Source organism: Melospiza melodia, chromosome 4, assembly GCF_035770615.1.
Source record: "Melospiza melodia melodia isolate bMelMel2 chromosome 4, bMelMel2.pri, whole genome shotgun sequence".
NCBI lineage: Eukaryota > Metazoa > Chordata > Aves > Passeriformes > Passerellidae > Melospiza > Melospiza melodia.
The window spans coordinates 19,393,354-19,415,885 of NC_086197.1; the positions used below are offsets into that span (position 1 = coordinate 19,393,354).

At 37.9% G+C, this 22,532-nt stretch overlaps 1 protein-coding gene across 2 annotated transcripts in view; it reads left to right on the forward strand.

Annotated features, from left to right (window-relative positions):
• BRAF (B-Raf proto-oncogene, serine/threonine kinase) overlaps positions 1-22,532 on the forward strand; it is an 83,450-nt gene that overhangs the window by 48,533 nt on the left and 12,385 nt on the right. The window contains exons 8-19 of one of the 2 annotated variants that reach the window (XM_063154114.1): positions 4,285-4,444; positions 5,964-6,000; positions 7,395-7,514; positions 10,212-10,348; positions 11,025-11,142; positions 12,395-12,479; positions 13,863-14,039; positions 15,186-15,232; positions 15,799-15,917; positions 16,692-16,823; positions 19,401-19,535; positions 20,383-20,536. In XM_063154114.1, coding sequence (XP_063010184.1) covers positions 4,285-4,444; positions 5,964-6,000; positions 7,395-7,514; positions 10,212-10,348; positions 11,025-11,142; positions 12,395-12,479; positions 13,863-14,039; positions 15,186-15,232; positions 15,799-15,917; positions 16,692-16,823; positions 19,401-19,535; positions 20,383-20,536 — 1,421 coding nt within the window. The remainder of the gene's footprint in view (positions 1-4,284; positions 4,445-5,963; positions 6,001-7,394; positions 7,515-10,211; positions 10,349-11,024; positions 11,143-12,394; positions 12,480-13,862; positions 14,040-15,185; positions 15,233-15,798; positions 15,918-16,691; positions 16,824-19,400; positions 19,536-20,382; positions 20,537-22,532) is intronic. The other variant, XM_063154115.1, reaches the window with a different exon arrangement.

The window sequence follows — 22,532 nt, forward strand, 5'->3', positions numbered from 1 at the left end:
CAGGCTGCAGGGATGGGGAAAGAAAGAAAAAAGTTAGGTTTTGTGGCAACGTCTATGGATTACCACAATAATTAAATCAGAACCTGTTTGGCCTCCACAATTTAAATTTACCTGCTTGCTGCTAAAGCTGAAATACCACTGTGTCCCAGATCCTTAGCATTCCTAAGAAACTGCTTGGAACTGGAAGTGGACTGTGTTCTTCATTAAGAGCAGTAACAGCAACCAAATCCAGTTTGGTGTTAACACTGGAGTAAACAAAAACAATAAAAAAAAAAGCCTTGATACACATTCTAGCTTGCAGTAGGTTTGGTTTGGATGTGAGTGTGCAGCCTTACAGGTAAATTGTGTGTGCAGCACTGAGCCCAGTGGCTAAACTGAGATGGACTTGTTCAGGGTGTGAGGAGGAGAAAAAAAAATCTCAGTCCAAGAGAGGTACTGTCATTTTAAAAAGGAATGGGTGTGCACCTTATAATTGAAGCTAGGTGAATATGAATTTTCAGTTCAAGCATTTGCTCAAGTACAGCAAACTAAAAATACAGTCAACAAAAACTCAAAGCCCAAATACACCTGTCATAAGAAAAATCTTTCCTGTGTAGACCAGCTCTTAAACACTTATGAAACATCACACTGGTGAGTAAAGGACATTAAGGAAAATCTATATTAAATTTTTATCTTGCATTTATAAAGTGAACTTATTTATATCATTGCAAGTTCTAAAATCCAATAGACATACTGTGTATGATTTCATAAAATTGTTTATATATAGCATAACATGTGCAGACTTTTCTGAGTTATCTTAATCTTTCTTGTGAACCCAGTTTTGTGGAATAGTAAGTCTGGTCACTTGCTATGCTTGGTAAAGGGTATCAGTTATTCTTGTTGCCTGATAAAGCATCATTCCATTTTGCCTGATAAAAAGGGAGGGAGCAATGTGCGAATCCCAAACATATGGTCCAAGGTAAAAGCATGTCCTGTCATGCTTTTCCACTGCCTGGAAAGGTTATAACATATTAGATTGAGATTTGACAACATCAGCTTGTTGCCTCAGAAGCTGAGAATGATTTGTTAAAACAATGCCCACATCATGGAAGCTGGGAGAAAGTGATTTATCTGCTTACTTGTAGAAAGCCTCCTTTTACAAGTTGGCTGTAAACAAAGGCCACAGGAGCAACAGAAACTCAGATCCTGATATTCAAACTGCATGTTCCTTTAAGCCTCAGCTTGTTGTTTTCTGGGGGTGGTTTTTTGTTTAAATTTTTTTTTGTATGTTTGATGTTTTTGGGGGCTTTTGGGCCTTTTTTTTTCCAGTGTGTTTTGTCAGCACTATGGTTCCATAGCCTAAGAACTAGTTTTGGAACTGGCCTGTAATGACCATGTCACCCTTTTCCAAATGGTATCTGGCCCTTTTAGCCCCTGTGTCACTTCTACTCCTCTGGAGTAATTTCAGTGTAGGAATACTGTAGGAACAGCCTTTGGTAGCTCAGAGGATCATTGTGTTCTTTGTGGTGACGTGATTTTGATAGAACAAGATCCTGATGCAAACCAATATCCAGCTTTTGCCACACACAGGCAGAAGCTGGTGGTAATACTTTTCTGAGCTTGTGATCTCAGTAGGCTGTCTTAGCTAGCAAACTCTTTGTCTCTTTTATTTCACCAGTTATCTTTTTCAAGAAAAAAATACCATTTAGCAGAAATAACCTACATTTTTCAAAGTGTCTCAAGGACAGCCATTAATAAAATAATGATGGAGCATGTGGCTAACTGCTTATGAGGTTCCCATCTCTGGATTCTTTGTTGTCTAAAGCCCAGAGATTCTCCAAGAAGTAGCTTAGAGACTGAAAAAAACCCAGAAAAACAAAAACAAAAAAAATTATTCTTTATTAGCCTATTTTCTAAAGACCTGGACTTCCCCCAGTAAGAATGTAATGAGTAGAAAAAGCTGTTCAAGTTGTTTTCAAACACGGTATGACGTAGCATGCTGTCTGTGTTAGCCAACATGATGGACTTGATGACCTGTGACCAGAAATACAGAAGTAGCAGATGACCATTTATGACTCAAAGGAGGATGTAATTGAAACAATATTGCCTCAATCTGGTTTTCACTCCCTTGGCTTACTCATGATCACAGAATATCTGATTGCTTCTGGTTTTGTCTTGTGGCAGAGCTAAAATGGTTTGTCACAGTCAGTCCTGGTGCAATGTTCTGATGGATGTTGTGATATATTTCCCTTAATTTCCTTATTACCTGAGAACTCTCAGGAAGTTTAAGCAGGAGTTAGCTATCCCAGCAATGACAGTACTGGCCTGGTTTAGACACTTTTTAGAGTTTTCTGCTGATACTTTTTTTATACAGCATTTGACATGCTTGCCTTAAGATGAAATTGGAGTGCCTTTAAATGTCAGTCAAGTCCTGCATTAGGGTCTGTGCAGTGTCCCGTCTCCTGATGTGTGTTCTAGTCACATGATTTACTTACAAACACATTCAGGAGTTCAAAACTTCCTCATCTGCAATGGTACTTGCGTACCAACGAATGAAAAATTCAGCTTATGTGCATGTACAACAACTGTTTTTAAAAAAAATAGTTCTGAAATTATAAACAACTACTGAAATGCTGGGTTTTTCAAGGCCCTGTCTCAGAGATTTGACTATTGGTAGTTTATTGCTTCCCAGTATCTTCCCAATATCTATATTCTGTCATGTGACAGCAGGTAACTGCTTTTTTTCCTTGAAGTTAAGCAGGGGTTAAACCCCTTGCCTCTTCTCTCCTCCCCCACTTCCCAAACACATTCAGGTATTTCATTGGAAGACTTACTAGACTGTTACCTGAATTAATTTGCAAGTACTTTGTTTTGCCATTTTCAATTGTGAGATTGTTGGCCAGGAAGGAAAAGATGACAGGTACTTAGGATACAGATAGCACTGATTTCTGGGATCAATGCCAAACTGGATAAACTTTTCAGTGAAAGGTGGGATAGTAGGCTATAAAACAGACCTGCTTCTGAAAAAATGCCAAGATGTCCTGTTGAAAATGTTAGTTTCCCCAAAGGTTTTTGGAGCGGCCAAGGAGCATTGCTAACAGGAGGTGGCTAACAGGTGCTGCTATATGCTGCTGTCAGTTTTGTTTCTGAAACTTCTCCCTGTGGACATTGTCTTTGTGGGCTTTATAATTAATCCATGAGTCATTGAATGGCTGGAGGACTCCACTCCTCTTTTAGAACTTAGAAGAGGAAACCAACTCTTAAAAAGCTTGTTGTCAGATACCATGTATGTTTTACCATAAAGTTTTCTTTGACAAAGGTGGCAAATGTTTTCATTAGCCTTTTGCCTCACATCCATTAGATTGAATCATTAGACTTAACAGTGACAGACCTTGACTAGGGTAAGAGATAATTGCCAGTTTATTGCACTTTAACAAAACTAATGGATAACCGAAGAAGTGACTTTCTGCCTTTTAACAAACAAAAAACCCAAGTATTTCGTTGTTTTGTCTTTTGAATATTCAATTCATTATACCATAATTATAGGCTATATCTACATTTATGACTGGCAGCGTTTGCATTTCTTCAGGAAGCTTATTTGTGTGTTCTGAAGACTTGCCTTTTCAGTCAAACCTATTGCATTGTAGCACTGTAAATAACATTTGAAATATTGTGCTATTCAAAGTTGTTTCTTAAAGGTTGAGGTTAAAGGGTAATATGTTTATTTTTAGAATCAATGATATATTGGCCATGTTGTTTTTAGTATCAATAATACATAATTATTAATCAATTAGGTTGAATGACCAGCTGTAATTTTCACTCTTTCTTTGTTGAAAAATAATCCCATCCATAGATTTTGTTTTATGACATTTTCTGACTGTAACATTAATATGAGATGTTAAGCATTTTTAATTCCCAATTGGTTACCATTAAAATGAGTGTATTGCATTGGCTCTGACATGAGGAAACTGCAGACTATCTTGCTATCTGCAATGCATGTTGGGCAGCATGAGTTTTTCAGATCAAGATTTATTATTGCTAGTTTGGCATTGTATGGTATAGTTTTCTTTGTTTTAACTCAGAACACTTCACAGCCATGTGATCAGGTAGTTGATGCAACAGAGTTGTTGCAGTTGATCATAGGGGAGTAGAGACTGTTCATTATGAATTGTTTTTATTCAGGGCTTTAGATCAGATTTTTTGTTATGCATAATTATAGTTGAAAAGGACTTACCACACCCACTATGCAGTGTTTGAAGCCATTTGTAGACCTAAATCCTCTTTTTCCTTGACTTTGTTTCTCAGACCACCAATTCTCCCTAGTCCTTCTCCTTCAAAATCCATTCCAATCCCACAGCCCCTCCGACCAGCAGATGAAGACCATCGGAATCAATTTGGGCAACGCGACCGATCCTCCTCAGCTCCCAACGTCCACATCAACACCATCGAGCCAGTCAATATTGATGTGAGTACTGCTCACCCTTGGATCAGGAATAGGAGATGGGATGTGTTCCTGGTGAATATCAGTGTGTTGCATTTGTACACTATGGTTCTAAGATAATCCTCAGTGATGTACCAGAATACTCAAAGATCATTTCTTTTTGATTTTTTTAATAGATTATTTTTTGCTGTTGAGAGCTGTAAGAACACAATTCATTCTCTGAAAGCAGAACTGCCTTTTGACAGTTCTGTCCTTTTCATTTTCAAAGAAATATTCTGCCCTAAACAACTGCCTCTTTTTTCTGCCATTAGTCCCAAGACTTACACTGTTGCCAGTAACCACTCTTGCAAACCATTCTGTGTTAAACACATTGTTATGCAAGATTAGAGACTTTTTAGTATTTTTATTCCATGTAATAATTTTGTCATTGAAGGAAACTAAATAATTAAGCTGAGTTCACATATTCTGATAGTTCCTTAAGAGTTTAAGAGCCCAGTTTATGTTGTTCTGAGCATTCCTTTGGAGTGTTCAGAAACTGCTACATTAAGATTTTTTCCTCAATTTTGCAATCTCTGGATGGTGAAATGTAACTAATAATAATAGTTGATATTAGCATAAGGACACCTAGGACCTTTCAAGATGTTGCCTTTTGCTAACTTTGCTAACATACACAGTTGGTATTTTATCCTTAAATCTGCTCTCTAGAAAACAGTCATTTGTTGGGTGAGCAGACTTGAAATCTGCCTGGACACTGAGGCACAAAATCAGTTTTGCATGTGAGCTGAGGGAAAGGTGAAATGTTAATTTTAAGAGTGGCTGTGTAGGTATTTGCATGTGGTATATGGCAGTGGTGCAGCTGAGGCATAGCCAGTGCTTTTGACAAAGCACAGGTGCATAAGGGAACAAATATAATTATGGAACAAGAAGGGAATAAATATAATAGTGTAATAAAGAAGTGCTCTATTATAAAAATGGACATACAGAAGGAAACTGCTGTAATTTTCTCCTGTTTATAGAGTCCTTATTGTAGTTTGCTTTTAGTCTGGACATGTTGCAAAAGATAGTTTCAGCTCACAGAGGATTGCAAGTGAAGAAAGCCTTCTGCAGTTAGTCATTTCTGAGAAGAACAGTGTGCCTAGCTATGCAAATCAGATGTGTTGTTACAAGAAAAAACAAAGCAGGATTCATTTGACTGAATTCATTTGACTCAGTACAGCAAATTGATGTCCCAGGTTCTGATATGATAATTCTAACCATTTCTGCTACTGACCAGCTGTGTTTTTAAATCAATATTTTCTTGTCAGCATCCCTTTTGGGTGTTGTACATTTCTCTTTACTGCAGAGAGATGCTGTTTTAAAGCAACTTAATTTTGAGAAGTGTAGTAGTTCTTTGAGTCATTGCTATTAGTAAGTCAGGATAGAAAACCACTTGTATTTCATGGGCAGCATATGACTATGAATTCACAAACTTATCAGTTTAAATTGATTCCAGAATGTAAATGTTAACACCTAAATTAAACACAGCTTTTACATTTTTTTATAGGACTTGATTAGAGACCAGAGTTTACGAGGAGAGGGAGGTAAGTAGCCTTTAAACTAACTGCTGTGTTACTTTTAATTACACAACTGTTTTGTCCTTTCCAATTACCCTACTTCCTTCTACAAAACACAGCCACAATGCAAAATACAACTAGAACAAAAAAGTGAATTTACATTTGCTTGTCCATGAACTTAGTATTTGTTTCACAAAGATTTGAGTCATTTGCTGGTCATTCTGGGAGTGGGGGAGACAGAAGGAGAAAAAGTTTTGAAGTAGTATCTAGTTTTTTTAGTTTTAAAATTACTTTTTTACTCTTTCTCTCACCCACCCACACACACAAACTTATTCACTCACATGGCTGCACACAGATACACTACAACTTCCCAAAGATTTTTATGCCTGTTGTTACCTTTTCACACATGGAAACAACAGGGGTTTTCAATGAAAACCATCGTGGTAGATGAGCCTTCCATAGGAACTGCTGCATCCTAAAGCAGCTTGAAATACTCCAGTTCTTCTCCCCCTCTACCCCTGCTGAAGTTGCTGCTTTGCTCTACTGCATGCCTGTGCTACTCTTGGAAGCAGATTATTAGGATCTTACACTAAAGCCAGGTCTTTTTATGTTTCCTTCAGGAACTCACTGCCCTAATTCAAAGTTAAGTCACAACTAGTGCCAGGGGGTTTATTTTTCTTTGTCTGTTGTGCACGGGCCTCTTAAGTCACTTCTCCCAGTGGTTGTCAAGGTCCCAAAGGGAGCTTCTAACGTGCTGTATTTATTCCTATGAATATAAGAATAAAGCAGAAATATTGAAAATACAGAAATACTGAGTAGGGCAGGCATATGACCAGTTTTCCAACTCCAAATCAGTAACACAATTGCTTCCTACTGATTATAACTTGCTTCAGCCATTTAGTATGGGTCTGAATTACCATAGTGCACCCTTTCCTGATCTCGAAGGTTTTGTACTCTGGGCTTTCACTCACTTTGTTTCTCCCATGCAAATCTGGTATTTGGTAGGATGTGTTGTGTTTGATGGAGCTGTCTTTAATAATGCCAGCAATAGGCACTTTAAAGAAAGAAATTTCCTTTAACCCTGCAAGCTACTAATTGCAAATTGCCAGTTTAAGCTATTTTTTGTATGTGTTGATAGGTGTGGCTCTCCAGAGTTTTGCCCATTTTGTCCAACATTTAAATGTTGTGCGATCATGTTGGTTTTAACTTTTGATCATAAACCGTCTGCTTGGCATCTGAAAACAATTGGCTATTTCCAGTCCTGTAACAGTGTGCTTGGGAATTGACTTTTTTTCCTTCAAAGTACAGAAGAAATCTATGATTAGGAGTCAAAGCATCCTAGTTATTTCCCATGACTTCTTTCATTTCTTCTATGTGTCTGTCTTTCTGTCTCTGCCTGCCCGTCTCTTTCTCTCTAACAGCCCCTTTGAACCAGCTGATGCGCTGTCTTCGGAAATACCAATCCCGGACTCCCAGTCCCCTCCTTCATTCTGTCCCCAGTGAAATAGTGTTTGATTTTGAGCCTGGCCCAGTGTTCAGAGGTAGTTGGGCTCTTCTTTCTTGTTTTCACCCAAACAAAATAAGTAAAACCACAGATGCTGTTTGTGCCTCACCCTCACACCGTGTGTATGTAAGTGTGTGAGTTTATCAAAACACCTCTGTTTTTTGCTTGGCCTGGCTGGAATGCTTTGAATGTGCTTTTCACACATACTCACTTTCACCTTTACACGCTTGAAAATTATTATAAATGAAGTCTGACTTAAATCTTCAAAAGCAAGGAATTTCATAGTTGAGGTTTTTCTGTGGACCTTAATGTAATCTTTCTAAACAAAGGGCATTGGATTGCATTGCAGTGATTTTAAATATAAAATGATCTCCTTAACTTAGAATTTCCTTGACTGTTCAGTTTAAGTCAGTTGAGTGCTATAACAGTCTTCTATATTTAATATTCTCTGTTTTGAAAAGTGATGTAGGTAACCAAATGTGAATTACAAACATTTCCATTGATATCTTGTTAGGTCTCAAGCTTTTCAAGTAATGTGTCATGTCAGCTTTCAACAAATACTTCATTTTAACAGTGTGCTAGTGACACCACATCGGGGCTCTAGGTGGTTTTAGTAGTTTTTATTTAGTTAGTTAATTTGACTGAAACAGTATTTCTGTCCCATACTATGTAAAATAAGATTAGATTAGATTTTTGTATCATTGGCCGAGGGGTAATTCAGGCCTTGAGCTGTCAATGGATCTGTTGTATTGCACAAAATCCCAAAAAACTCTATGGGATTTCATATGCTGGAGAAACCAACTATTGAGTAATAGCATGAAATGTTCATACTTGTGTCTCCACATAATATGTGTAGGAATGGTTAGTTCAGTGCATGTAGTGTGGTTTTCAAATGCTACCATCTTGGCTGTTTCAAAGACTCTTGTTTCAGAATATATCAAAAGCAGTTCACCTTTTGAACTTGTGAAGATCTTCCAGAAGTCTTTGTAAGAAGCCAGGTGTTCCCAACAAGCAGACTGGCTGCAGAATGAAACATGTTATGTACTGCTTCAGAGTCCAAGCTATTGACTTAAATCCAGCATTATCTGAACTATTCTACTCTAATAACTTGAAAACAGCCCATCTGGTATTATTATGAACAGATTAACTACAGTGTTCTGCCATGTGCTGGAAGCATTTTGGTGAAGGATGAACATTGTGCTAGTGTTCCCATATTGCAGGATTAAAATTTAAAGAGGAGATTTTAGCTACTTCAAAGAAAATGCATCCCAGATTTTTGCTATTGCAGAGGAAGTCTGTAGCCCAGTCAACTTTTGAAAAATTGCTCATGTTCTGGGAACATCATACATTTGATTCCATGTGTATTTGATTTCAGATGAATCATTTAATAAATAATGGCAGATTAGTGGCCATAACATGAACACACAAGTCCATCCTTCAAGTCACTGGCTTCCAGCTGCTTATAAATGTATCTAGGATGCACAATATACATCATTATTGTTGCTTTAGTACATGGGACAGTTTACAGATGCTGTGTCCCATTTTGTATCTGTTGGTATATAATTTTGTGCATCCCCTTACAAGTGCATTGATTTTAGCTTAGTGAGTCCAATGATGGATACATATAGTCTGATAAATTAGCATGCACTGAGTGACTGAGCTTAAGCAGCAGTTTAAAAAGTCACAAAGTCCTGGTTGCCATTAGGAGACACTTTTTGCTTAGGGGGGAGCTTCTAAGAGAATATGAGGAGTATTGTCTTCCACCACTTCCCAGAGCACTGATGTGAGAGAAGGCAGTGGAATGTTAGAGGTCTTGTTCAGTGGCATACATTGTTTAGCAAAGCAGCATGAATTTAATTAACAGTTGACCCTATTTTACGTCCTTTGCATTGGAAGGGTCAGCATAACCTTGTTAGGAATAATTGTGATGTATTTTAAAAAGCAGTGTCTAGGTGAAGTGCTCTATTTGAAAAGGGCCACTGGGGCTCTGAAACAGCTCTCTCAGTAACATTTTCCTGCATAGATTTGTTTAGATAACCTACAGGCCACAGACATACTGTTCTTTTTGTGTTTCCTAGAGTATGCTTCAAATAGCTAACTAAAGTACTTGTGCTTTTTTAGTCCTTTCTAAAGTCTAATTTTTTTAAAATAATAGTTCTCTGCTAACAGATAGCTTTAAAACAGCCAAATTATTTTCAGGTGGCACTTGGAGACTCAACCAGAAAAAATTTTGATTATTTGCATTTAGTCTATTTTGATTCCAAAGTACAATAGTTCAGCTATTTGTTGGGTTCATAAAAGCTTAGATACAAGAAATACCAGAGTAGATGCTGCTAACTAAAATGCTACTGTTATCAAAGAAACTGATGGAATTTTGGAATTTTAAAAATACATCTTCAAGTATTTTTTTTTTCTTACTAAAAAAGACGTCTTTTTGTTAATTCATGAAGAGAATGGAGATTATATCAAATATATATAAATTTACACAGGGATGTTATATCAAATATAAATAAATCTATACAGGGATATTTGGTATAGTTTTGTCTTTTCCTGAAATCTGAGACATGAGCACTAATGTAATATTAGGACAATATTCCTGTATGTTTGTTCTCTCTTAACATTCACATTGATGTTTAGAGATACTGCATCTCAAACACAATTCTTGCACCTAATATCAATGCATTCTTGTAAGGTGGATTCTTACAGATAAAACTATCCTATTTCTGAAATTCAGGCTCAGCTGCAGGCTTGTCTGCAACACCTCCTGCTTCTTTGCCCGGGTCACTAACCAATGTGAAAGCGTTACAGAAATCACCAGGGCCCCAACGGGAAAGGAAATCATCCTCATCCTCAGAAGACAGAAATCGAATGGTAAGGGAAAGAGCAGCTCTTTTCTTCTGTAGAATTATTACACAACCATATTCCTCTCACTTTTCTTTCATCCAAGTTCTATAAATTATTTTGAAGATGAATATGGCAGTGATCAAGGACTTGAAACCGATAAATAATAGAGTGGGATAACCCACTTTAAATCCATAAATAATTGTGGGACTGCTATATAAATAATTTAAATAATTGACTAAACTCACTTTTACTGGTGTGATTCATATTGTTACGCTTTTTTCCCTTCATGTAACAGCTTAACTTTTCTCACCACGATTCATTAACTTTGAAAGTAACAAATGTAACAAATTTTTAGTAACAATACATGAAAACATAAAAACATCCACTTTTTTAAAAAGTCACAGTTTATTATTACGATTAAGAATTTAAAATCAAATGCTTTCTTTTTGTTAAGCATTTCTTTATATTTTCTGGTTTTAACACTGCCAGAAAGCTGTTGGAAATGTTTCATGTCAGGTAATAATTTGGCATACCTGTGTCCTGAGGTTTTGTGTAGGGCTAAGTTTAGAAGTCAAAAGACAACATCTAAAAAAGAACAGTTTTTTAGGACATTATTGATGGTGAGAATTTTTTAACAAAGGAGCTGTTTTCAGAGACATTAATGCACTTGCTTCCTTTTTATTGTTTTTGCACATATATAAAGAAAACACTTGGTCGACGGGATTCAAGTGATGATTGGGAGATACCAGATGGACAGATCACAGTTGGCCAAAGGATAGGATCTGGATCGTTTGGAACAGTCTACAAAGGAAAGTGGCATGGTATGTGGCCATGGTGGCAAACAGCTGTTGTTGAGGAGGTCACAGTGCCTGCCAGGGCACACCCAGCTGGACAGCAGCTTCCCAGAAACACACCTGGGTTCTGGTGGGCACCAGGCTGAGCCAGCAGTGTGCCCATGCCACAAAGAGGGAAAGATGGGTGTGGAAACCCAGGGCACAGGGAATATTTCTCTGTCTGCTCTGGGGTGCCCTGACCCCCAGGGGAGCCCTGACTGACCCTCATTCATGGAGAAGGTTTCCAACACTTCAAGGTAGACTAGAATCCACAAAAGTGTGAAATAGATTATAGAGAGTAGTGTAGGTGTATCACTTGGGGAGAAATTTAGGTTTTGGGCTTTTTAGTATGTTGTGGATGGAAGCAAGATGGAGGGCACAGGGTGTCATCCTGGGTTTCTTTTTCTTCTTCATGGGTTTGGGTGGCATTTTGTAATTGGGCAGAAAAGTCCACATTGCAGCTCTGTGGGTTAAAAGGGAAAATAATCTAGGTGTCAGCTCTTAATTGGATAGTTCCTGAAAGACCTCGTAACAAGAGGTTTTTGGCCATTTTGTGCCTTCTCATGAAAAGCTGCTAAACTCATGGTTGTGAGACTGTTTTACTGATAAGAAATAATAAACACTTGAGTCCAAGCATGAAATACCATCTCAAGTGCCTTCAACCCAGACCCAGAGAAACCAGCAACTGGGACCCCCACAGATGGGCTGTACTAGGCATTGCCAGCAGATTAAGGGAACCAATCCTCCTCCTCAGCACTGGTGATGCCGCACCTGGAATGCTGGGCCCAGTTCTGGGCTCCTCAGAGCAAGAGAGATGTGGACATAATGGGGAGACCGCAGTGAAGGGCAGTGAATATGAAATTTAAATTAATAATTAGTGTGCTAAATAACTAGTGTAAGTATTTCATATTGCTTGGAAACTCAACTCTTGCATGTTCTTCTGAACTGAGAAATTATTAGGGTAAAAATAAAACATTACAAAGGCAGAAGTATTCCCCCTGATGAGTGAGGATTTCAGATGTGTATTTTTAATAGCTTTGACCTGGCTATGATTTCTCAGAGTAAAGTAAAAAGAGTATTTTTACGTTTTACTGAATATTGACTTAGTTTAAAATTGCAGTGATTTATTTCATGTAAGCTAAAAAAAAAAGTGTATCCCAAAATTTCTGATGCTCTGTACAGCATTCTCTCAAGAGAGGAATATGTATCAATGGCACTTACTAAATTTTCTGTTTTAAAGGTGATGTGGCAGTGAAAATGTTGAATGTTACGGCACCCACACCTCAACAGTTACAGGCTTTCAAAAATGAAGTAGGAGTGCTCAGGTAAGAATATTTTTAATGGCACGAAATAATGTGTGTAGATTTGTGCTTCATTAATCACTGAATTTTTAGATCTCCATTGGAACACATTGGTCTCACTCCTGGGTGATGATACTTCAGGCAGAAGAGATAACCATTTAAAAATATTTCTTTGTACCCATTGTATGTGTTTGTCTGCACACCTATGTTGTGTGCAAACACTCAGAACTAGTTTTTGCCAATTTACTATCCCCAGGGCACAGTCAAGCCTAAGTGTGAACTGTAGGCCTTCCTTTCTTCTCATTCACATTTTGCAGTAGAAGGAGAACATGACTAGTGGTTGATTTTTCAGCTACAGTCCTGTCCCATATTATCTGTTGTTTAATAGTTCCTGTTCAGTAACATAAATTTCTGAGCTTTTTTAATGTAATTCTTATAAAGTCATTTCATTATTTCCTTTTCTCATGTCTACGTCTTCTACTATCTCAGAGGAGATACTTGTTTTGGGTTCAGCTCTTAAAGATCCATCAGCATTACATGATAGAATATACATTTTGGAGAAACATTGCATCAAAGTACAATCTGGAGCAGTGTTGAGCATAATTGTGTTTTAAGAAACAAAATACCAAGAACGTTTTTGTCCCAGGAAACCTGATGGGTTGAGCTGGGCACCTATGCTGTGGAAACATCCCAAATAAGCTACAAGGAGAAAGGGAGCGGTCAGCCTTTTACCCTTGGAAAATGTTAGTTCTGAAAACTCTTAAGCTCATAGTTGTGGAAGTAGAGGCTTTCTGGGCTGTGCTGCTTTGGGTATCTCTTCATTTTCTTGATAGAATTTTGACAGAACTGAATGAAATCAATGAAATCTTAGTCCAGCTTTCTGCTGCTAGTCCCTTTGATGGAGCCCAGCCTGTTTGGTATATAGTCACTTGTTCTATCCTTTGACCAGACAAGGCAGATTTACCTATGGTTGTGCTTTCTCCATTAGGATTTGCAAGAAACTGCTTATTTTTTTGTTTCTTCGGTAGTTACTCTCAGCATCACTTGACAAGTTCTTGAACCTGAACAGGGCACAGTCTCATAGCTAGCACTGTCCTAGCCCACATTGCTGCAAGGACAAAGCCTCACACGCTGGTATCTCTTGTTAATTTTTTTAATAAAAGAAAACATAAAAGAGCTCTGACATTTTTCAGTTACCCCAGAGTAGTTATTCCATGTTAGTATGATAAGAAAGGCTAGCTTCAGGAATAATTCATTAAATTAATCTAACAAGAGGTTATCATAGTAAAAGTTGAGGTTGACCCAACACCTTCTGTTTGGAAATACATTTGTGGACTGTGATAGATCTGCCTGTTTTCCTGATTTCTTGACCTGATTTCCTCCTGTTTCTTCTGTTTTTGTAAACAGGAAAACACGACATGTGAATATCCTGCTTTTCATGGGTTATTCAACAAAACCCCAGTTGGCTATTGTTACACAATGGTGTGAAGGGTCCAGTTTGTATCACCATCTACACATCATTGAGACCAAATTTGAAATGATCAAGCTAATTGATATTGCACGACAGACTGCACAAGGCATGGAGTAAGTATTGGATTACTTGTCTGCAAATAAGCACCGGGGCAATGTTTACTTATCCCCTTCACACTGGCTGACAGAGGCAAATAAGGCCAGCTCTCTGCTCACTTTGCTGAGCCCAGGGTCCTGTCTCAATCATCAAAACATTTGGTGAAGGTATCAGAGTTCTCTGAATAACAGGTTTCAACATCTGAAGAGAACATCCCTATTTTGTTCTAAGGATTGTAAATAATCCTTACTCCCATAGAAGGCCATCAAGTTAGAATTTACCAAACTAGCCAAATATTGTATGTCAAAGTCAGAACATTGCTGTAAGACCAGAGAAATTGCACTTCAGCTGTAAAACCACTATGATGATTGCAGTTCATTGTGCCATTTTTCTACTTAGTATTCCATTACATTTTCAGTCAAGAGGCATGGAGGTGTTTGCAGCAACCAGACTTAGCCTTCTGTTAGCCTGTGCATCTCCCCAGGCTCCATCTGTAGGTAGGGGAGATGCAGAAGCTGTTTTGTGAACACGATTCAAAGCAGAGACACAAACTGGGGCTTTTCCAGCAGTTTTGTGCCAATCTCATTGACTAAACAAAGAGCCATGGGAGACTAATTCAGGCTGTATCTGCTGTGGGGCAAGTGCTTTCCTCTGTGTTCCCTGCCATCTGTTTATCCAGGCTGCAATCAGGGGATCTTTTTTCCACTCCTCTACTAAAAAGCAGTCAGTGTACCCAAGTACACATTGAGACTGGAAAGCACATTTAGCTCCTGCAATTTAGGAACACCTTATCTAAAGCTGTGACTAACTCACAAAGTCTTGACAGTCCCCATTAAGGCTGGGAGGCAGAAATTTCAGCACAGAATTGCATGAAAAAAATTAGTGAAGTTTTTTACTGTGAATATTGAGTTAGAATTGAAAAGCAGAATTTTGAGCATAATTGTTATTCAGCAGTAGCATCAGATTTGAGCTGGAAGTCTAAGCTTTATTTCATTTTTTCCTGTGAATGTTGCAGAAACTGTCATGGCTAACTGTAGTTTTACTGCCTGCATAAATGTGCAGTTTGAATGTCAACATAATTTGTTTCAGTAGTGCAGTGAATTTTGAGTTGTTGATTGGTGAAGTATTATCTAACCCACCTAATCTGTGATATTCCTTTTCAGTTATTTGCATGCCAAGTCAATCATCCACAGAGACCTCAAGAGTAATAGTATCCTTTCCCAGAGATGTAATTTTGGAAGGTGAAAGCATTCCTGGTTTTTGTTTTTTTGTATTTTTTCTGCCAGAAATTAACTTACTGATATGAAAAGCTGTTCATGTGTGAATATTTGCCAAATAGAAGTTTCACTGAGAAGGGGTAATAGCACTAATAACAAAATAGGAGATGCTTACTGTGTCTTTTGATTCAATTGCAATAACACAGGGAGTTTTAGTTGGTATCACAAAGATTTTTTTGCATCCTTTGGTTTCTTCGTGTAATGAAAGATTATGTGAGTTGGCTCATGGAATGTTTTCGGCTGTTCTCATACTTGGCACATCATGAAAGCCACCTGGCCATGGTCTGCTCAGCAGTGACCCAGGCATTACTTACATAACCCTTACCTACCATAATTCACCATGCTGGCTGCTTAAAACCTGTGTGATGTGGAAACCTTCTTCAGTGATGCTGAATGGTTAAAACTGTCATGTTCATGTTGCAAATTTGTAGCTGTTCATTGTTCTTTTAGGACAGGACCAGCACTGCTTGTCCGTTTTCCCTTAACATTCCCCCCTTAGATATTTTTCTTCATGAAGACCTCACAGTAAAAATAGGTGATTTTGGTCTAGCTACAGTGAAATCACGATGGAGTGGATCCCAACAGTTTGAACAGTTGTCTGGTTCCATTCTATGGATGGTAAGCAAGTGGGAAGTAGTGAGCTTGTTTCAACAAATTTATTCATCTTTGGCCAAACATCCTGCTCCTATCCCTGTGGCACATTGACATAAAAAAGTTGGCTTAAGCTGGAAAAGACAAGCAGTAATATGAAGTAGTAAATGAATGTTTTTCAATTCTTCTTTTGGCATGTTTTCCAGTAGTCACCAGAAAAACTGTAGTGTCTCCATCTTTTACTCTGAGGTTTATACTGAAATGAAAATAGTGGCTAAGGAAAATGAATTGTTAATTATTATAATGAATTAATTATGTATCATTAATCTAGGGTTGAGGAGAAGGTGAGAAAAGCCTTGCAAAACATCCTGCAACAGAGTAGAGGAACTAGCTCAGGAAAAAGTAAGATGCTCTTAAGTTTTAAGGATTCAAGAGGAGTTGCTTGATATTGCAATCTCCTGTGCAGCTCCACTTCCTCTTTTTCTGCCTGGAAAAGCTTAAAGCTCTGTTAGCTGGCATTAATTTCAGTGTCATTAGAATTCTAGTTTCAAAATACGTTCTCAGCTTGGCCAAGGTAATTTTTCTCTGTCATAGAAAAATAAAAGGGATCGCCAAGCTGAAATGAAGGAATGAATTTTGATATTCATGTCAGCATCCACTCTGTATTAGGACCCAGTAACACGTGAAGGCAAGAGTGGACCTTGCACCTGTACCCTGGCCAAGTCCATTTTTTGTTCCTGGTAGGTGAGGTGCAGCACAATGGACAGAAATAAAAACTAATTCTTGCTTTTTCTGATACAGGCACCAGAAGTCATTAGGATGCAAGATAAAAACCCCTATAGTTTTCAGTCAGATGTGTATGCATTTGGGATTGTTCTCTATGAATTGATGACTGGACAGTTGCCATACTCCAACATCAACAACAGGGACCAGGTAAGGGGAGGCACTGACTTCAGTCAAGGGTGGTCTGAAACAGAGATTGATTCAGACTTGGGTGTGCAACTTTCTGATGTTCTGTGTGTTTCATGTTTCTGATTCTCATGCTGTGAGATAACATTTCTGCATTTTCTAGATCTGCCTCGTCCACATAGCAACAATTTACTTAATTCTCTTGAGGTATTTTTTGTGTCCTTTAAATATAGATTTTCAGTTTCCTGACTGGTTGCCAGGATACTTATTAGGGAGAGAGCAGATTACTTAATAGTAATCTAGTTTAGAATAGTTCTGCAAAGGCAAAATGATCCCCCATATGTGTATTCAATTATTCTTCTCATTCCCCCACCCCTCCACTTGCAGTGAATAATAAATAGTGCAGCTACAGGACTGACAAAACAGAAGAGCAGTCATCTCACTGAGTGTTTTATATTCATTTCAACTTTGAGAGAGCATGCACCATCTAACTGAACTGCAGGATATCTGCATTTCTCAAATCCTGCTTGTTGGACAATATAACTTCCCAGAGTTGGGGGATCCTATGAGGAGATTACTTAATTGTGAACAAATATTCCATAAATGTTAATGATTCCACATGCTGTAATACATCTCCATGGGACAGGCATGTTTGGGAAGGAATACCTGATTCATGATTTCTGTCTAACCTGAAAATAGCATTTGTGCATCAAGATCTTTGATGTAAACTGTTCTGTGTCTGAGCAGTGATGTATTTGTTGCTTCTGTGTCCTCATCCCTTGTTTTTTCACTGTCAGTACTTGAGAATTGAAACCATAGCAACGTTCATCTGTGAATGCCATTTTATAAGGCTGCTTCCCTATCTGCCAGAACACTTCATCCCAATTCATCAAATTTGGAGTGACTCCTTTTTAGTTTTCTTTTTCTTTTTTATCATTTTGGTTTTGCCTTTAATGTCTGGATTCCTGGCCAGATGATCCAGCCTTCTAAAAACAGTATTTGGCCTTGTTTTTTACCTTTTGAGGTCTCAAAGATCAACCCAGTGATGTGGGTGCTTAGAATGAAGTGCTGAAACAAATTTTAAAATGCAAGTGAAGCCAACATCTGTGATCTGATGTCTTCAGTTTTGTCACTCCTTGTCTATTATATGAAAAGTTGCAAATATTCCTCACTCTGGTGCATTTACATCAGCTACTATGACACAACCAAGATTCTTAGTGAATAAAGTGTCATTCTTGTTATACCTCAGAGTGTTTCTCTCACTTCAACAGATTTTTCTAGACTGTTCTTGTAGCGATACTCTCTTTTCTCTAGTCTAAACTGTTGGAAACATAAAGAGTAATGAATTTTGAATAAGTTCAACTTGTGCTATTATTTAGAAAATACCAACTGCTAGATAATGGGAAGTCTGATTGCAGCAGAGGTAAGGGATGCAGTACGCAAGTCTCTACTACAAAATCCTGCTCAGCACATGGGGATTTCTAAAGGAACCATATGGGAGTTTTCTGTTCTTCTGTGATGCCAACACAGATGTGACTGAAGCAGAGTTAAAAAAGGACTAGGATTGTGTTAGTATAAATAACATGGATAGCATGCTTGAGATTGGAGGCTTTTCTGCTGTGGGGTTTTTTTTCCCAGTGTCAAGATAGGAAATAGTTAGACTTCATTAGAGAGAAGGTGTGATAAACCTGCTGGGTTGTCTGAGTTCTCAGAAAAGGCAGTGATTACTGCTGCAGCATGAATGGATCTTTGATTAGCTGGTTTGCAAGTGCTTTTTAGTGTTAGTGCTACTGCAATACCCAAACCATGTTGCAGATGACCTTGGCTTGACATGATGATGTTTGGTTTTTTATACATACAAGAGATGATTAGCCATATTTATGTTTTGTTTTCCTGCTTCCTATCAGTTTACTTTGTTTTATGCTGAAGTTTTATCCTTAGGGAAAATATAAGCCTCCCATGTTGAAAGAATTACTGTAAAAATACCAAGCCTGTCTTCTCTTCTACAGAGTAGAGGGGATTTCTCTTTTTCTTTTGAGGTGTTTTCTCTTTTTTTTGCGAGAATGGAGGAGGTGGTCAAATGTCAAGAATAAGCTAATGTGTTGGAAAAGTATGTGATGGAATCAGTTCTCAGAAAGTAAAGAGTTTTAATATCCAAAGTCCATTCGTTTCTTAAAATACCTTTCAATGTGAAGTTGTTGCTGATTTGTGTTAGAAAACAGAATATTTCTTTTTACAGAATTTTTATTTTTAGACATTCTGTTCCTGCCAGAGTTGCTTGTTCTTGTTTTTGTCAGTTTTTGACACCGAAGAACCATTCCTTAGATGGTTATTGCTATAAATGGTAACCATTTACTAGTGTTCAAGTTCCACAGAAATCTCTCTGAGGAGGAGGAAAAATCTAATTTTTTTCTCTGTACTGAATAGGTTAGCAAGTATTACTCTAAGAAATTTGTCAATTTCAGTATCAGCTAATGTTTCCTGGGAGCAGAAAGCTTGTTGCTGCAACCAAAATAGTCTAGCAAATTGTTCACCTTTTGTGACTGTTTATTTTATCAATTCAGCTTCTTCCTCTTTCATCTTTTTTCCCCTTAAATAAAGATAATTTTCATGGTGGGACGAGGATACCTATCTCCAGACCTCAGCAAAGTACGGAGCAACTGTCCCAAAGCTATGAAGAGACTAATGGCAGAATGCTTAAAAAAGAAAAGAGATGAGAGACCCCTTTTTCCACAGGTGAGAAATGCTCCTCTTTAGTTCTCAACAGACTTCACAACTTTGAATTGTAAACTCACTGGCCAGTTCCAAATCTTTTTTATTAGTAGTATGGCAGGGTTTCATAAGAGACCTGGTTCAGTACTTGGTTAGGTCTGTTTAATTAGAAATGCTCATTTTCATTTCAAAATTCAGGTATTAAAATGACCTGTGTCTTTTGAAAAGTATTTACATCTTGGAGAAAGTTTCAGCTGGGAGATAATGAAAGCAATAGTTACAGTTAGACACACAAATTAGTACTTGGTAAACGTACTCAGAAATGTTTACACTGCTCTCCTTGCTCTCCCCCAAGCTTCATGAAGGGAAACAGTTTTGCCACAGAGCTTGATTTTTATCGTGCCTGCTGAGGAAGGTTTGGGCTCAAAAAGCTTGAGGGGGGAGGAGGGCAAAAATCTGATTTATTTTTTTCCCGTTTTGAATGTAAACCAAATCATTTTCAAAAGATAAGGAGCTCCCCCTGCTGATTTTTTGGGAAATGTTGTTAAGCAAAACTGGCAGAGCTGGGTTTGCAGCAATGACAGGTACAGGTACTTGTTCATAGACAAGGAGTCCAATAAAAAGTAAGTGTTTTCACTGTGCTTAGAGGGAATCTGTGCCTTTAAAAAGGGAGAAATTCCTCAACTGTCATTTTCAGCTTCCTTAGGATATAAACATTAAGAGTGCAATGCAGTAAGCTATATTTTTAAAATCCTTTTTTAAATATGTGTTTAAATATTTTTCTGTAGTTAGTTGATATTGTGCCTTTGAATTTAAGAGACAGTCACAGCTTTGGAACAGCAAGTTTGATCATGTATTTTCTATGTTTTAGATTCTTGCCTCCATTGAGCTTCTGGCCCGGTCATTGCCAAAAATTCACCGCAGTGCATCTGAGCCCTCGTTGAACCGGGCTGGCTTCCAGACAGAGGATTTTAGTCTATATGCTTGTGCTTCTCCAAAAACACCCATCCAGGCAGGGGGATACGGTGGGTTTCCAGTGCACTGAGCCAAAATGTGAAAGCGTGTGCTTGTGTGTCTGTGTGCTGGTGTGTCCTGTGAGTGCCAGGTGTTTGTTCTCAGCTCTACCAGCTCTGATTGTAAGGGTTACTGAGGGAACAAAGGCTCACTTCCTACCACTGGGCACTGAGTGTTCCCAGCACAGTCTGTGTTGGTAACTGGTGCCCTGGGAACAGCTGGCACAAGAAGAGCTGTAATGTCACGTAAGAGACATGGAAAAGTCACTTCAAAACAAGCAAAAATCTTCTTAAGGTCATCAGGTGTCATTTTTGCCTAGTTTATTGATTGGAATTAGTTACTCAGGAGTGTATTTGATTTGAATCTACTCAAGCTGTGGTTGTCTGTTGTTTTGGGGGTTTTGTCGGGGTTTTTTTTACTTCATTTAAGGTCATTATATTTGAGCAAAAAGCTTTAGATTCTTCATTTAGTTAGGCTATTCATGTGGGAAACACTTGGAAAGATAAATTTATCTTCAAGGCTGAACACAGTCAAAACTTTGTTGTGGTCAGCAGAAGTGAGCAGATACAACACAGAATCCAAAGAAAACCCTGAATAACATGTAGCTCTTATCTTAAAAGTGGAAGTTTAAATTAGTACTGTTTAGGGAACATTTCTCCTACAGAAGAGTGGTAAATGGTTTTTTTTATGTTACCTTTTTCTCTAAATATTCTGACCTGATATAGTTTACACCATCTCCAAATGTTCTGTTACAATGCAACACAGAAGAAATTCTGAATATGCTTTTGCCAAGCTGAAAGGCATTACTGCATTACTGGTAATGGTGCCTGTATCCTTCAATTAGTACAGATTTCAAAATTGATAAAAACATTTTAAATCTCAAGCATGACCAAGTGCTTTAAGAGGAAAAATGCTGCTAACACCCATAATAGGAAAAGAAGATTTGAAAAAGCAGTTTTGTTCATGGAAATCAATGTTATACTACAAATTTTGTTAAGATAAAAAGTGTTAATTACTTTAATATTGTTAAGAATACACTGACCATGCTTCTCTTCAGAGGCAAATTGATTTTTGCAGTTCCATGGAAAAGCTGCTTTTTGACTAGGCAGAAGTGAATCAGTTGGAATAAATATCTAACTGAGAAAGTTAGACACCTTACCAAAATCCTCCTCACTTTGGAGACTGTATTTTCCTCTAGAGCATTTCTCTAGAACAAGTGCATCAGAGTAGTGGTTTAGGTTATATCAATCTTTAATGTCAGCTATGAAAAAAAGATGTACAGACAGTGTTCTTGTATGCTTTGAGATGAGTTGTGTGGTTTTACTTGGTTTAAACTGCTGAGCTGTTAATTCTCACAGATTACTCTGCATTGGAAACAAGCTGTGCTGCTCTTGTTGGGACTTCAAGGGCCAGGGGTGTTCCTGGTGGCTTCTGATTTATGTACTCAGAGAGAAGTTTGCTTGTTTCTAGGAATACATTTTTGAAATAGATCAGGAATTCCAAAATGTTTTGGTTTACTGCTGTCTGGCAACTGAGCCTTTTAAAATGGGAAGCAGATTTAGAGAGCTTGAAGAGATATAGGCAATTTTTACATGTTCTGGATGGATTATAATGGTCTTTTTGGCTTCTGCTGTTGGAATAGTTTGGGAACTAACTTTTCTCCTTTTCTTAGTCAAGAAAATTTAGCTGTTGAAATTTCTCTTTATGGAAATAGTTACAGAGGACAGAAGTTGTTATTGTTTTAGAAAATCTGTTTCCCATCTTCCTCATAGCTTCACCTCATTTTGGCAGGCTTATCTTAAAATGAAAACAGGACTGAAGTGTTGTTTTCCTCTTTCATTCTCTATTTTATCTATCTATTCTAGCACTGATGAGGAATGTTTCCAGAGCTGTGGGGTGTGGTATTTAGGAGAGAGCAAGAGGATGCTACTGGGTCTCCTGCAGAATTTAGAAACAGGGCATCCCACACAGAAAAGTCTTACCCACACAGGGATTTACAGGGAGTGC